The sequence below is a fragment of the Sinocyclocheilus grahami genome, unplaced genomic scaffold (assembly GCF_001515645.1).
Source record: "Sinocyclocheilus grahami isolate Dianchi unplaced genomic scaffold, SAMN03320097.WGS_v1.1 scaffold208.1, whole genome shotgun sequence".
In the NCBI taxonomy this organism is placed as follows: Eukaryota; Metazoa; Chordata; class Actinopteri; order Cypriniformes; family Cyprinidae; genus Sinocyclocheilus; species Sinocyclocheilus grahami.
In genome coordinates this window covers 879,060-893,479 of record NW_015505387.1, presented here as the reverse complement: position 1 = coordinate 893,479, position 14,420 = coordinate 879,060, and the positions used below count along the sequence as shown (strand labels likewise).

Here is a 14,420-nt window from a genome sequence, read left to right as displayed (position 1 = left end):
TATTTATTTAATTTCTTCTACATTCTAAAGTTAATTATTGTTTTTTTACACTTGGTTCAATACCGTAAAATCAATAATATGCAACTACATTCTGACTCTAAGTCTTGTCCTTTAGGTGTGTTTTATGTGGCCTTTTCTGTCAAATTTCTGTGGCATTTTGTAAAAACTGATATTTCAAAATGCATCAAAAACTACAAAAAAATTTACTGTCTGAAAGAATATTTATTTTTAATGTCTTTTCTAAAATTTATATATACATAAATCCACAAAATGTATCACAAGAGTTGTTATAAGAGCAGTGGCCACAGTAAAATTAATGGCTCTCTATGGCCCTCTGCTGGTCAAAACCATTTATTTCCTAAACTGTAATAATTTTAGGTTTATCTCTAACCAACAGATAGCAGAATTCTACACCTAACACCTATATCAATATCCAGAAACAACTTAAATTAAATTTAGATCATCATTTAGGTGATTTTTTCATAAAAAAATGTATATTTTATATGCAAGCTAATGGTGTAGTTGCGGAATTCTGTGGTAAATAGGAACAAAAGTAATTCACATGTCCCAAAACCACAGAATTAATCTATAGATGAGAAGTAAACAAAAAAAATCCAGCGATCTACAGCGCGAAGTTGATATTTCCTCAGCAACCAGCACGGATCAGCTCCAGGCATGACGAAGCGATATTGTCCTCTTTTGGAAGGCCAAACAAAGTAGTTTCACAACGAAGCACACAGCGCCTTCACGACATGGTGGCAGCAACAACAATACTACAGCGAGTATAAAAGTTACGCCTTCTTTCTTTGCGTGAACATTTGGGCGGCGTTATGCAAATCTTCCCACATCGTGATGTAGGCATGTGGGGGCGTGTTAGAACAGGCGTGGCTGACTCATAACTTTTATAAAGAATATCTCTTTGGATTTGAGACTTTAGTCTTTGCAACTTTACAGATCTTTTTTATGCACCAAGAGCTTGTAACACTCCAACAAGAAAGGAAAATTTTAAATCGCATCATATGACCCCTTTAAACAACAGCACAGTAATACTTGAGACATGGTCAGTTTTAAAGCTTTCTCTTGCTTTTGGCCTTGACTCAAGAAGTTTCCAGCTTTGAAGGCTGGACCGCAAACAAGATCATACAGCAAAACAAAGCCAGTATTCTTCTGATTTGTTTGGGATCTTGGGGATATAGAAAGGACCTTAAAGAAATCAAATTGGACAGACTTGGAGCACAGCCTTAAATCTAGTTACTCTCTCAGTTGAAAGCTGTAAGAGAAGACCAGAAGTTTTCAGTGGTGGTCTGTGAGGAGGAAGAGATCAGAGAATTAAGAATGAAAGCTCAGTCTGGATGTATTGAGAGATCAGTACTTAAGCTTGAGCCTGAGGCTGTACATCAAGCACCACACAAAGTCAAAATAATGAGAAATAGCGCTTCAAAACAGCAGATTATGAAACGAAAAATAGAAAAGTGAGTGAAGTAAATTTCAAGGCCCAAAGTTTATTTGAAATGCATTTGTGGAGAGCGACTTCAGTACAGCTTTTGTCAAATAACACAGACTGATAGGTGACTGTTGTCATTTCCTGTTCTCAGATATTGCACTTCTATCAGAGAGTTTCAGGGCTTATCTTCCAAATTCTGAACAACAAGTTTATTGCAGGAGCGGTAAGTAAATGTTTATTCTCAAACATAATGCCTCCGTGGGATTGAGTCTAGTTCTGTAAACATTTTACTCAAAGAAAAATACATTACAGTTTCCTATATATATATATATATACAGGTGCATCTCAATAAATTAGAATGGCTTCCATACCACCTCAGCAGTGCCACAATCTGATCACCTCCATGCCATATATATATGTGTATGTATGTGCAATATATTCTTGCATAAATTGTATATTTATATGTGTTCACATTATAAAGGTTTTCATATTTTTTGTTAGTTAATAAATATTTTAGCCACTAATTACATGCTTATGAAGGTTTTACCTGTAACTTAATAATATATAAAAACACACAGAATTATTTTGCTCTGTTGTTATTAAATTAAGCCGAAAAACAACATGAATGAATATAAAACTTGTGTGTGTATAGTATTTATTATTAAAAAAGTATTTTTTTATTGTATTTTAAAGATAATTTTGTACAATCCAATCCAAATAAGCTTGACAGATATTTATTGAAAAGGGTTTAAGCAATGTTTTCCATGCCTGTTCAATGAATAAAAACAGTCCTTAATACATGAACAATTTAAGCAGCAGGTTTTTATAGGTAGTTATAATAACTTATAAAGAGACCTTGACTTTACTGACTGTAAAAAAAAAACACCAGAAGAAAGATGTCCAGGGTTCCTGCTGACCTCTGTGAACGTGTCATTGTCCTGCTGCAGGGAGGCATGAGGACTGCAGATGTGGCCAGAGCAATAAACAGCAATGTCTGTAAAGTAAGATGCCTATGGACAGTTGATCATCCTAGCAACCACATGTCCCCAAATCTGCCAAATCTGGTGAAGTCTGTTAGGATGAGATGCGTGGACACACAAGATACTCACTGCAACTTTTGATATGGACCACCATATACAGTATATGCAATATGTATACGTTTGATGGTTCCAAAAGGAAAAAGATAAAAAATAAAAATAAATAAATAAACGCTTTGCCACCTTGAAAGGACTGCATCAATGAAAGCGCAGTACAGCTTTACTGATTGTGAAGTATGAAAAGTTAAATATCGTGAGACATTTGTTGCCCAGTGTTTAGGTATTGTATTTCGGAGATCGCTGTCCGCGGTGCTGAAATTCTTACTTCTGCTGATCGTCACTCGATCTTAAAGAATTAGCGAAAACTCCTGAATAACCTAAACAATGTTATACTAGTATAAAACAGCAGATGGCACAAGAAGCATAGAAACAGGAGTTGTGTTTAACGGCTGATGTCATAGGTGTGAGAGCTACATACTACAAGAAATCAACGATCCCCATGATGTGTTTTATCGTGTGAAATTTCATTTTACTTGATCAAAACATATGTAGGCCTAAACGAAAATATGTATCCTAGACAGATCGTTCGACATAAGGAATATTTGATAATGGAAAGTTTCAAATCACCAGCTGGGACTGATCTTCACAAGACTTTAAACACGCTTGGACAAAATCAATTTGTCATTCGATTGTCTTTCAGACGCAGATGTCACGATGCGCCCACTTCAGCCAGATGGACAGCGGACACGACACTCATCACCCTGCAGTAAATCCCAACAAGATATGCATGAGCAAGCCTAATGTACACTCTCCCTTTAACAGCATTACTATACAATTGACGGTTAGATATTCAGCTTGATTTTAACTTTCAGTTCGATGTTAAGCCCCAGAAAAAAGAAGATCACAAAAACATATGTATGGACTTCATCCCTGCACTTGTGTTTGGTCATGGCAAGACATATGTTTGTAGTTTCTCAACATTGCACAATTCTGCCTATATGAACTCATTTTCTCTCTAGATAGATAGATAGATAATTTTGTAATAATGAAAAACACACATATTCACATTATAAAGTGATTATATATATATTTTTTTTTTAATTTATTTATTTTTTATTTTTTTGCACAGTACTGTTAATAAATATTTTAACCTCCGATTACATGTTTGGACTATGAAGCAGAGGCGTTATTTGTGACATAGTTAGATGCTGCTTGGTTCAGTGTCATATGAAACCCTATGTGAAGCAAATTATCAAATAATACGACAGTACAGTATGAAGCAGATGTGCAATTTAAGCGCACGTGCCTCATCTCCTGACGATCTTAAGTCACCTTTTTTATTGGCTAAAGATGCAGCATTAGTCTCAGTGTCACAGGCCATTACAGCCGGGATCTGACACCCCATGATCAATACCATGAGCTACGTCGATCGTCTCATCCTCTCGTCCTCATTGGCTGAGCGCATCCAGAGGAAGGCCCACCTCAAGATCGTAGTGTAACATTTCCTTCCACGATATTTCAGTCTACCACGCAATTGAAGCATAAGGACAAAGAAGGTGCTTTAAAAGGTATGTTTTAATTTTCATTACACGTCTACGAGGCTGAAACGCAGTTGTCTATAATTGGCATGAACCGAGATCGTGTGAAAATTCTAACGCTGTGCTCGTAAGGACACAAAAAACCCGTGCACATCGATGGAAACGAGTATTCGCGTGCTTGTGTGCCAATTAAAACATTGCATGTTGAATTTTGTATGCAACCTGATGATAAAACACGCAATTGTTTTATTTGATCCGTGTCGTGTCTAGCACTTCTTCAGTGTGAGGACAGTGGAGAGGTGACACCATATTGTAAAGGAGAAGTGCAAGATTCATCTTCGTTTGCGTTTAAATGAAACACTGTCAGTAATGTGTCGACACACATTGCTCTTCATTATAGCAATGCCTTCGTTCTATAACATCTTTAAAATCACCAAAAATGCATGTGGCAATTTGAATGTACACAAGCCTTAAAATGTGTCTCCCAGGAACCCATATAGATGCTCAGTATAAAATGAGCCGTTTGAGTAATAATTAATGAGTTTGTGAACATCTCGAGGACACCTCCTGCTGTTAAAGCTGAAAAATAACGTCAGCCGATGGTGTGAATGTTCTCATCCCATTGTTTGTGCTTGAATGGGCGTTTTATCTTCAGGGAAATTAGACTCTTTATTGTACGACTGACAGCCTGCTATTAACACACACACACACTTGCTCTCAATTCCAAATGAACCCACATTTGCATACAGTGCAACACAAACCCTGTTTTTCATTGTGTCCTGCTACATAACTTGCTCTCTTGGATGCAGAAGGGTCAAGATGGATGTTTTTATGAAGGGGCTTTCTAAAGCTAAAGAAGGTATGGCAGTGGCTGCAGAGAAAACCAAGGAAGGTGTTGCTGTGGCTGCAGAGAAGACCAAGGAAGGCGTGATGTTTGTGGGTAAGACGTGGAGCATATAATGCTCTTTTTTTTAATGCATGCATATCACGAATCAAGCGTGAGCTCAGTGGGAGTGGGAGGGACCATGAAGCTCAGCGCCTGAGGGCCAGGAGGGGGTTGCTATCTGTTTCACTGGTGCTTCTCAGAGCACCGCTATAGGTTCAGGCACTATTGTGTAATTTTGTGATTGGCTGGGATATTGGGTGGGGTTTTCCAGGCCTCTTACGTCTACCACGTCGTATTTAATTTTTTCTTCTTATAGAGCCATACAGAGCCACATTTCTTGTGTATATTGTGGGTATTTTTGGACATGTTCACGTCTCTGAGCTCTCTAAGGACCTTTAGAATGTTTTAAAACAACATTAGACACAATTTTTAGAATTATGATTATTATAAATGCAGTTTATTTGTGGAAAGGGCTCTACAAATGAATTTGGAATTTAATTGTAATATTTAGAATCTTCAAATATATTGATTTCCATTGTAAGCGTATTATCATATTTGGGGTCCTTAGCATCAAACATTTACATGGGAAAATGTACACTTTTGCTTATTGCCTGATGTTAATTTCTTACCTAAAATCTTGATGTTGAATATAATAAAAGTTCATGTTACTTGCCAGTCTTTTAAAAGCAAATGTTAAACCCCTGGTTTGCCCTGTAATGAGTATATATTGATATTATTACTTATGCAATTTTCTATAAAAATATAGAAATATATAAAATTATAGGAACAAAATATTTTTAGAAATAGCCTATGTCCTAAGAATGTTTTTTTTTTTTTTATGAAATAATTTCCAAATGTAGTACATTAAATAGTGATCTGTCTAGCATTATAGAAGGTAAAAAAGATGAGTAATAATGTAAAATGTTACCAAGAAAATATTTTTATTGATAATATCTTGATATAAAATGTCAAAAGATTGCAGTCCCCCCCTCTGTACAGTTTTCATGTCCATGTGGTTTGTTGTGCACACTAGATCACTCATCTTTTCAATATTTCTCACAGGAGAATGCTTATGATCATATTTGACCTACAGCAATATATTTTACTCTAACAACAAATGCTGTGACAGTCCTGTTTGCATACTAATTTCAGCGGTTGTCATCACTCTCTATCACACAGCCTCCAGAAATGCCTCTTTAATCATCAATGGATTTTACATCTGGAAAATTAAAAGCACTCATGATACTGGACTGACATTGATTCTGGTATAACATAAACGGTACAGAGAAAATCCATTTCATGTAACCTGATCTTATAAGGGGATTCTTAATGTACACGCTAATTTGAGAGTGAAATAACACCGTGTGAGATGGTTGACTTCTGGAGCTGATCCAGCATCTCTCTGATCTCCTATCAGGTTGGAAAAAAGCCTTACGGGCCACATGTCACACAATTCCATGAGCTCATAGACCTCTATATGCACAGCGCCCGTGACAAAAAGCTATCAGTTTAAAAACAGACAAGAGTGGCTGTCCAAATCCTTTCATTATATAGAATATAATGCTGAAAGAAAGGAAATGTGTCTGTCCAAGTATGTCTGAAATGATTCTAGCTTGCTCATCTTGTTGCTGTGTGCTTTGATCAGTAAGACGAGACATTGATCTGGTCTGTTGACCTGCTGTAATTGGAGACTGAGAGGACATTTGTGTCCGCCGAAAACACTCATTCATACTCCTCTGTTAGTTTTGATGTTGGGATGAATGAATAATAGAATCCCTTCAAATAAAAACCTCACATCTGCGTCCCAGAGAGAGACAATTAGCCCAGATATCTCAAGCCCTTCTATGGTTTCTTTGCGAGCACATAGCAGATCGTCCTGTACGGTTGCTGCCGGATAACCGCGGTGACCTGGGACACCATGCTTGAACGGCCTTATAGGAGTGTGTGTTAGTGCAGGGAGGAGGGGTGATGGGTAGCTGATGGTTCTTGTTCCACCTTGGACAGCAGCTGCACAATCTCACACTCCCTCACGCACATGCGCCACCAACCCATCTGAGGATAGATTGAAGAGGAAGTGGCGGCTGCTAATGTCACACTGACTCGTTTTGTCCCACTGCTATTATGCTTCTGTAATTTCCTGTCCATTTCACATTTATTTTCAGAGTGGTTTCTCATCCTCATATTGAGCTGTATATTCCCTGCGGTATATTTAGTGGTTATTGGTTATTGGTTATAATGCTCCCACATGGTTTGTGCTCCATACGTGATACCTCAAATTGTGTGGCTTGCTGGAAAGAGATGTGATATTACTTGTCTAAAATTTAATAATAATTTTATATATATATATATATTTATACACACACACACACACACACACACGTACATACATACATTTTTGTTTTATTTTTACTACTACTATATTACTACTTTATATTATGTTTTAAATAAAACAGTCAACAATAATGCAATAGTGGATTTTTCCGTTTGCTGTTTGTGCAAATAGGAATGCACAAATAATATTTGTTTTATATAAGTCTGGGCTCAGTAAGTTCAAGTTTTCAGAAATCATTCTAATATGCCGTTTTGAAGCTCAAATGACATTAATTATTATAAATATGAAAACAGCTGATTTATATTTTTGTGGAAACTGCTGCATTTTTCATTGTTCTTTGATGAATAGAAAGGTAAAAAGAACAGCATTATTTGAGATATAAATATTTTCTAACAATGTAAATCGTCTTTTCTCTTACCAACTGTTGCTGTTATCACTTTAATGCACCCTTGCTGAAAAAAAGTATTAATTTTTTTTTTTAAATGTGTGTATATACTGTATATTCTGCATTCCAAACCCATTCCTAAATATAAATTATATATATAAAAATGGGTTTGAAATGCTTTATCAGGACTAATTTATCACTAAAGGAAATGTCTATAATTTTATTATAGATGTATACATTATTTATTATGTTGTTATTATCGTGTTTGTTCCATTTTATGATATATGGAACAAACACGACAATAACAACATAATGGGGGAAAAAACTTCTAGAAGCTTGTAGCAACCACGTTTCAGAAAAATCGAGTAAAATTATAGACATTTCCTTTAGTGATAAATTAGTCCTGATAAAGCACTTATAATCTGTCCTTTTATCTAAAATGATACATCTGTTACACTGTGCATTCATGAACAAGTCTTTCCCATTTTAAGAAGCAAATTTGTTATAATGACTCAAGTGCTGTAGAAGAAACACATCAGCTCTAATGAGTCATGGGTGAACGACTCTAGTTAAAACATCTTTTTGCTCAAAAGTAATTTATCTTCTTCTCTCTCTTGTAAGAATCATACTCAGACTAAGACACAGAGTGCTATTTGCCATTACAGTATACTCGCAGCAACTCGCTCCCTAGGAAGTGTATCTGAGCTGTAGTTCACTCAAGCAGGGCGGTTAAGGTGACAGGTCTGAGATACAGGTTCTATTAGCTCTAATGATTTTTCAGTGAACCTTTAAATGAAGCTACTCTGGGAGTTCCAGGCTTGTATTTCACATTGTCTTTCTACTTATTACCTGTCTGTATCATGTACCTACTTTCAGCCTAATTGCAGTTCCTTCAGAGGGCTAATTTAATGTGTGTTTCCATATTGATATGGGCTGTGTAAATGATTTTACAATATTCTTTCGTGTGCTTGCAGGCAACAAGACCAAAGACAGCGTTGCAACAGGTAAGGTGATTCTGCAAACTGTTCTTTAGTCTTTAGTCTTGTAAATAATGAATACGTCTCATTTAATGTGTTCAAAGGGCATGGCTTACAGCCAGTAAGTGGAACCAAGACAAATAGTTCTGTGCCTAGGTGATATTTCAGAAGGTTATTTGTCTAGGACAGATGGAAAACTAGAAAAGTCGCCGTGTTTTTCAGTATGATTAACTGTTGGCCTCTTACTTAAGCCTGAGTTATTATAGTTAACTAAAACATAAAAGGAAAAATATAAAAAAATCTTAAACTTATTTTAGTTCAGCTAGTTGCCAAGGCATCATTTCTAATTTTAGTTTAACTTTAAGTACTAAAATAACAAAAAATTAAACTGTATTAAAAACCGTTAAGAACTACATGGGCAAATTTAAAACAAATACACTACAAAATTACTTTAACTAAATTTAAAATGAAACAGAAAATATATAAAAAAAAAGCTAATTCATAATTTTAACAAAAACTTTTATAGTATATTAATATTAAAATAATAAAATAGCTAAAAAAGTAAATTAACTTAATTATAACCAAATTCAGTATCACTTGAAGCCTGTGTATACTGTATATAATACATTAATACAAGTAATTCCCAATTAATGCCTTCTAATAGGTATGTTCTTGTAAATAATTTTAAGCAGTTATATTATACATTATATTAATATAAAACATGTTCAACAACCAATTTCATGAATCAAATTTGTATAATAATAATAATAATAATCTGTGATTCTTAATGGATTTTAAAAATCCATAAAAATATAATTATATAGACCGTAGTGCATTCTATGAACAAGGTTTAATCATAAATAAATTGATGAGAGTATTTAATACAACATGTTGATGTAATCTAATGTGAGCCAGTTGATTCTGTCATAATAATATCGAAATAAACTGCCTCTATTCAATAAAATAAAATGCAAAAACATTTAATAAGTTACATTGACATTGTCGCAGTGTAGGACAATAGCCTCAGATCATTTCCCATTTTTTTCTTATGTTGCCAAATAAATATTGAATTTCTGACTTTGAGTGATGTGTTTCTGTTGAAAATGGGTTGTGTTTAAAAACGTGGCGTGTTTCATCACTGGTCAGTGGCTGAGAAGACAAAGGAGCAGGCCTCTCAGCTGGGAGGAGCTGTGATGTCTGGAGCTGGAAACATTGCTGCTGCCACCGGCCTGGTGAAGAAGGACGAGTTCCCCAGTGACTTGAATGTATGTTCTTTTAAATAACATTATATATCATTATAATTACATATTATTATGTACCATTCCATGTTCATTCTGTCAAAAAGTCCATTGTAAAAATGTGTAGTTCACTCTTAAAAATAAAGGTGCTTAAAAGGTTCTTCACAGCGATGCCATAGAAGAACCATTTTTGGTTCTACAAAGAACCATTCAGTCAGAGGTTCATTAAAGAACCATCTGTTTCTTACCTTTTTATAATCTGAAGAACCTTCTTTCTCAACAAAGAAACTTTTGTGAAACAGAAAGGTTCTTCAGATGTTAAAGGTTCTTTATGGAACCATTTAGACAAAAAGGTTCTTCTATGGCATCGTGAAGCACCTTTATTTTTAAGAGTGTTGTTACCTTTATTTAGCTATTTTTATTAAGGTAGCAGCTCTTTCTACCTGATCAAACTCTTAAAGGAGTAGTTCACTTCCAGAATAAAAATTTCCCTATAATTTACTCACCCCCATGTCATCCAAGATGTTCATGTTTTTCTTTTTTCAGTCGAAAAGAAATGGTTTTTTGAGGAAAACATCTCAATATTCTTCTCCATGAAATGGAATTCAATGGTCCCCAGGTTGAAGGTTAAAAATGCAGTTTCAGTGCAGCTTCAAAGTAGAGACCTGCACTCCCGCGGGAGTACCGCGGGACCCAACGTAACAGGGTGCGGCGCGGGACAACTCTTGATGGGCGAGTGCGGGTGTGGGCGGGAAGAGACTCGTGTGTGTGCGGGATGCGGGAGAATAAAATGATTCGCGGGACTCCCGCAAAATAGAAATTATCTAAACATAAAGTGTCTAAAACATATAAATTGTTATTTATCTGTTGCACAAAAGCAAAAAGAACAACTAATATTAACATTAAAATGATTGACATGCAGCAAGCTAGGCATAGTTTCTATTTATATGTGTTTAAAGGGTTGCGCAATGTAGCCAATCACAGACTCAGCTGTTGATTTCTAGAACGCAATGGCCAATCAGAGGTGATTAAGTTAGAATCTACTCACCGCAGTGCTGAAATTGCGTGCTCAGGAATCCTCTCATTTTAACACACGAAGTGTAGACACTGTGAAAGATTCATTGTGCATATATTTAATGTGTTATAACAGAGCTTTATGAGATCACTTTTTTAGTGATAATAAAGGAAGCGCGCTGCTCGCATTCTGCCATGCCAAACCATGCACGCAGCAGCACATGCTTGCTCTTCTGTTAAAAATAACAGTGGTTTGTGAATGTGAATGTTGATGCTTAGCCTAAATTACAAATATTTTATCTGGAGCATTTATGCTGGTATGTTGTGGAGCTTAGGAGATATTACAGAACCATTTCATGTAAATTTCTTCGATGTACTGAAAACAAATCTATATAGATTACTTTTATGCAGGCTTTTGCGGGCGGGAGCAGGACAAACCATGAATGTCGCAGGCGGGAGCGGGACCAGATAAGATATATTTCTGCAGGAGCGGGCGGGCGCGGGACAGAATCTTGCGGGAGGGGGACTGAAAAATCCGTCCCATGCAGGTCTCTACTTCAGAGGGCTCTACACGATCCCAGCCGTAATAAAGGTTTTATCTAGTGAAACATTAGCATCATTTTCTAAAAAATAAAAAAAAAAATCACAATTTATAGACTTTTTAACCACAGATGCTCATCTTGCTCTAGCTCTGCTTGCGCATGCGCGTTTTCACGTATTACGCATTCACGCTGGAAATGTTAGCTCTTCGTCTGTGTACTTCGATTCAAAAAGGTAGGGTAAGGCGAAAAACTCCATCTCATTTTCTCCTCCAACTTTTCAAAATTGTCCGACATCGTTGTTTTACCGTATTTTTTTTGTAAAGGGCTTTTGACTTTCTTTGCACGTTCACTTTGTAAACACTGGGTCGGTACTTCCGCCTACATCAGACGTGACCTTTCCAACGTGATTACGTAATGCGTGAAGACAAGCTAGTGCAAGATGAGCATTTGTGGTTAAAAAGTAGGGATGCACCGATACCACTTTTTTCAGAATGAGTCCGATACGATACTTTCATTTTTGGTACTCGCCGATACCGATACTTGGATTTTCACAGCATTTGTAATTTTTTTAAATATTGGGTACAGAAATAAAATAATAATAATATGAATCATGTTAGTTGGCTTCATTTAGCAAACAGATATTTCCTTTAGTTATTTCCACACTTAATTATACCTGTTAAAATGTATTGTATAAGCTTTTGTTACTTTCACTGTTCATTTTAATGGCGCATTAGAGCTGCTCCATTGCAGCAACTCAATACTGTAATCACAAAACGTTTTCCTAAAATAATGCAGGGAACCACTCATTATGCATTATACGAGTACGCGCATACTATTTTGGTGATGTAATTTGCGTCACGCGCACTGTACGTGGAACCTCGTGTATGAGTAAAAAACAAAATATACTTTGGCTTTTAAAGCAAGCTAAACATGTTTGTATTGGTGCAGAATGAGAGAGACACTTCTAGCCTAGCGCATTTCACACAGTCTGCTAGTTTCACTTATGCTTTAAATAAAGTTGTGTATGCTTGACGTTTAAAATAAATGTTGTTTATAGTGAATGCCCCTATAATTTTTGTTTGTTTTATATTTAAGATTTAGTTTTAATCCAAATGCATGCACTAATGGAGCGAACAGAAATCAAGATCATACAACAGAAGTGCGTGCTCTCGGACTCTCTTACAGTCAAATAACTTTAGTAACTTGTGCATTTTACTTACTTGCTTTTGAAATATCCGACCGAACTACAAACTTTCCATTAATGTCTGTGAGATATTCACTCGACAAGCTCGCATATCTGTGCCGCCGCGCACTCTGCTTATCAACTCACATCTTGTATATAGCACATCCGCTATACAGGCGTGGATACTGAATGTTTAACATTATATTAATTACTTACATGTACTTCATAGACATCCTTAATCTCGAATAACTCCATTCTACTCACTGTTGTTGGTGTTTCTTTTTCTGGACACAGCTCTATTCACACGCTGTGTGGTATTGGCTTTTGGTATCGGGGCATTTTTACGAGTACAGGAGCGCAGTATCGGGCCCTATACCGATACCAGTACCACTGCATCCCTATTAAAAAGTATATACTTTTTTATTTTTTATTTTAGAAAATGACCAATCGTTTAGCTAAATAAGACCCTTATTCCTCAGTTGGGATCGTGTAGAGCCCTTTGAAGCTGCATTGAAACTGCATTTTTAACCTTCAATCCATTGGGGACCACTGAAGTCTATTATATGGAGAAAAATCCTGGAATGTTTTCTTCAAAAACTTAAACTTCATTTCTTTGCGACTGAATACAGAAAGACATGAACATCTTGGATGACATGGGGTGAGTAAATTATCAGGACATTTTTATTCTGGAAGTGAACTAATCCTTTAAAAATTATTTTTGATGTAATGTATGTAGTCATGTTGATTCAATAATAGTTTTTGACATGACATTTTAGGTTACTTGACAAAACATTTTTAACATAAAAAATTTGACTGAAACTGGACATTTACAATTTCCGTCTTTCTACTTAAAGGGGTCATATTATGCTTTTTCACTTTTTGAATTTTAGTCAGTGTGTATGTTTGGGCATAAAAAAGGAGTGGACTAAAAAAGTCCACTCCAAAGGGAGATATTTCATTTTTTTTAAATCCCTTTTCAAGAACTACAACGAACGACTCGTTTGGACTACATCGTTTGTTTTCCGGGTTTTGTGATATCACAAAGCGGCTCATTAGAATATCATTAAAATAATTCCCATCTACGGAAATTCGAATGGTTAGAACGCTTGGTTGAGTGCATCAGACAAGACGACGACAAAGAAGAAGTGCTGCTGTAGCGTCACGTTTTCTTTTTGTTACAATATGTATGTTACAATTATGAAAACGTTTTTATAATAAATTGCTGACAGTACAATACTGGACAATGATGTAATCTGCAGAATTTACACTTCAGTTATGAGACTACAGTGTTCCCCATACATTGGGTGCAGGTGTTTTTATATCACTGTATTTCTGAAGGAAACTAATGTCTTCAGAAAATTGAATGTCATTTTCATTTAATCTTGCAATGTCTGATAAAGCAGTGTTTTTTTTAGCAGAGCGCTGCTTTGTGTACAGCTGTTACCGGGGAAACCTTGATCTCTACCACTCCAACAGCGCCTCCTGCTGGCAGAGAATGAGTTTGCCTATATATGCCGCCTGGGAAACACTAGACTATGGTATAAATAAATTCAACTGTATAACAGTTTCACTGCAATTCATGTTATAATGTTAGAATTAAATAACAATAAAAATAACACATATGCACTTATCTGTACATAGTAAATGCAGTTATTTTTAAGCGGTTGTTGACATCCTATCTAAAACGTGATTTAGCCAAAAAAACAACAATAACGTTACCACTTAAATATGTCTTGCAATATCCGTCCGTGCAAAGGTTCTGCGCGATCCTCTTGTTCAATATTCTCGGGGTCTGAATCCGGCTCAGATTGATATGGCAATATTGACGCCATCCTTAACTAAAC

The 14,420-nt window shown here is 35.9% G+C and overlaps 1 protein-coding gene across 2 annotated transcripts in view; it reads left to right on the top strand.

Annotated features, from left to right (window-relative positions):
* Nucleotides 1–3,892: 3,892 nt before the first annotated feature.
* LOC107595753 (beta-synuclein-like) overlaps nucleotides 3,893–14,420 on the top strand; it is a 17,024-nt gene continuing 6,496 nt past the window's right edge. The window contains exons 1-4 of one of the 2 annotated variants that reach the window (XM_016286247.1): nucleotides 3,893–4,049; nucleotides 4,832–4,959; nucleotides 8,597–8,626; nucleotides 9,746–9,864. In XM_016286247.1, coding sequence (XP_016141733.1) covers nucleotides 4,839–4,959; nucleotides 8,597–8,626; nucleotides 9,746–9,864 — 270 coding nt within the window. In that variant the 5' untranslated portion in view covers nucleotides 3,893–4,049; nucleotides 4,832–4,838. Of the gene's footprint in view, nucleotides 4,050–4,828; nucleotides 4,960–8,596; nucleotides 8,627–9,745; nucleotides 9,865–14,420 lie in introns of both variants that reach the window. The other variant, XM_016286246.1, reaches the window with a different exon arrangement.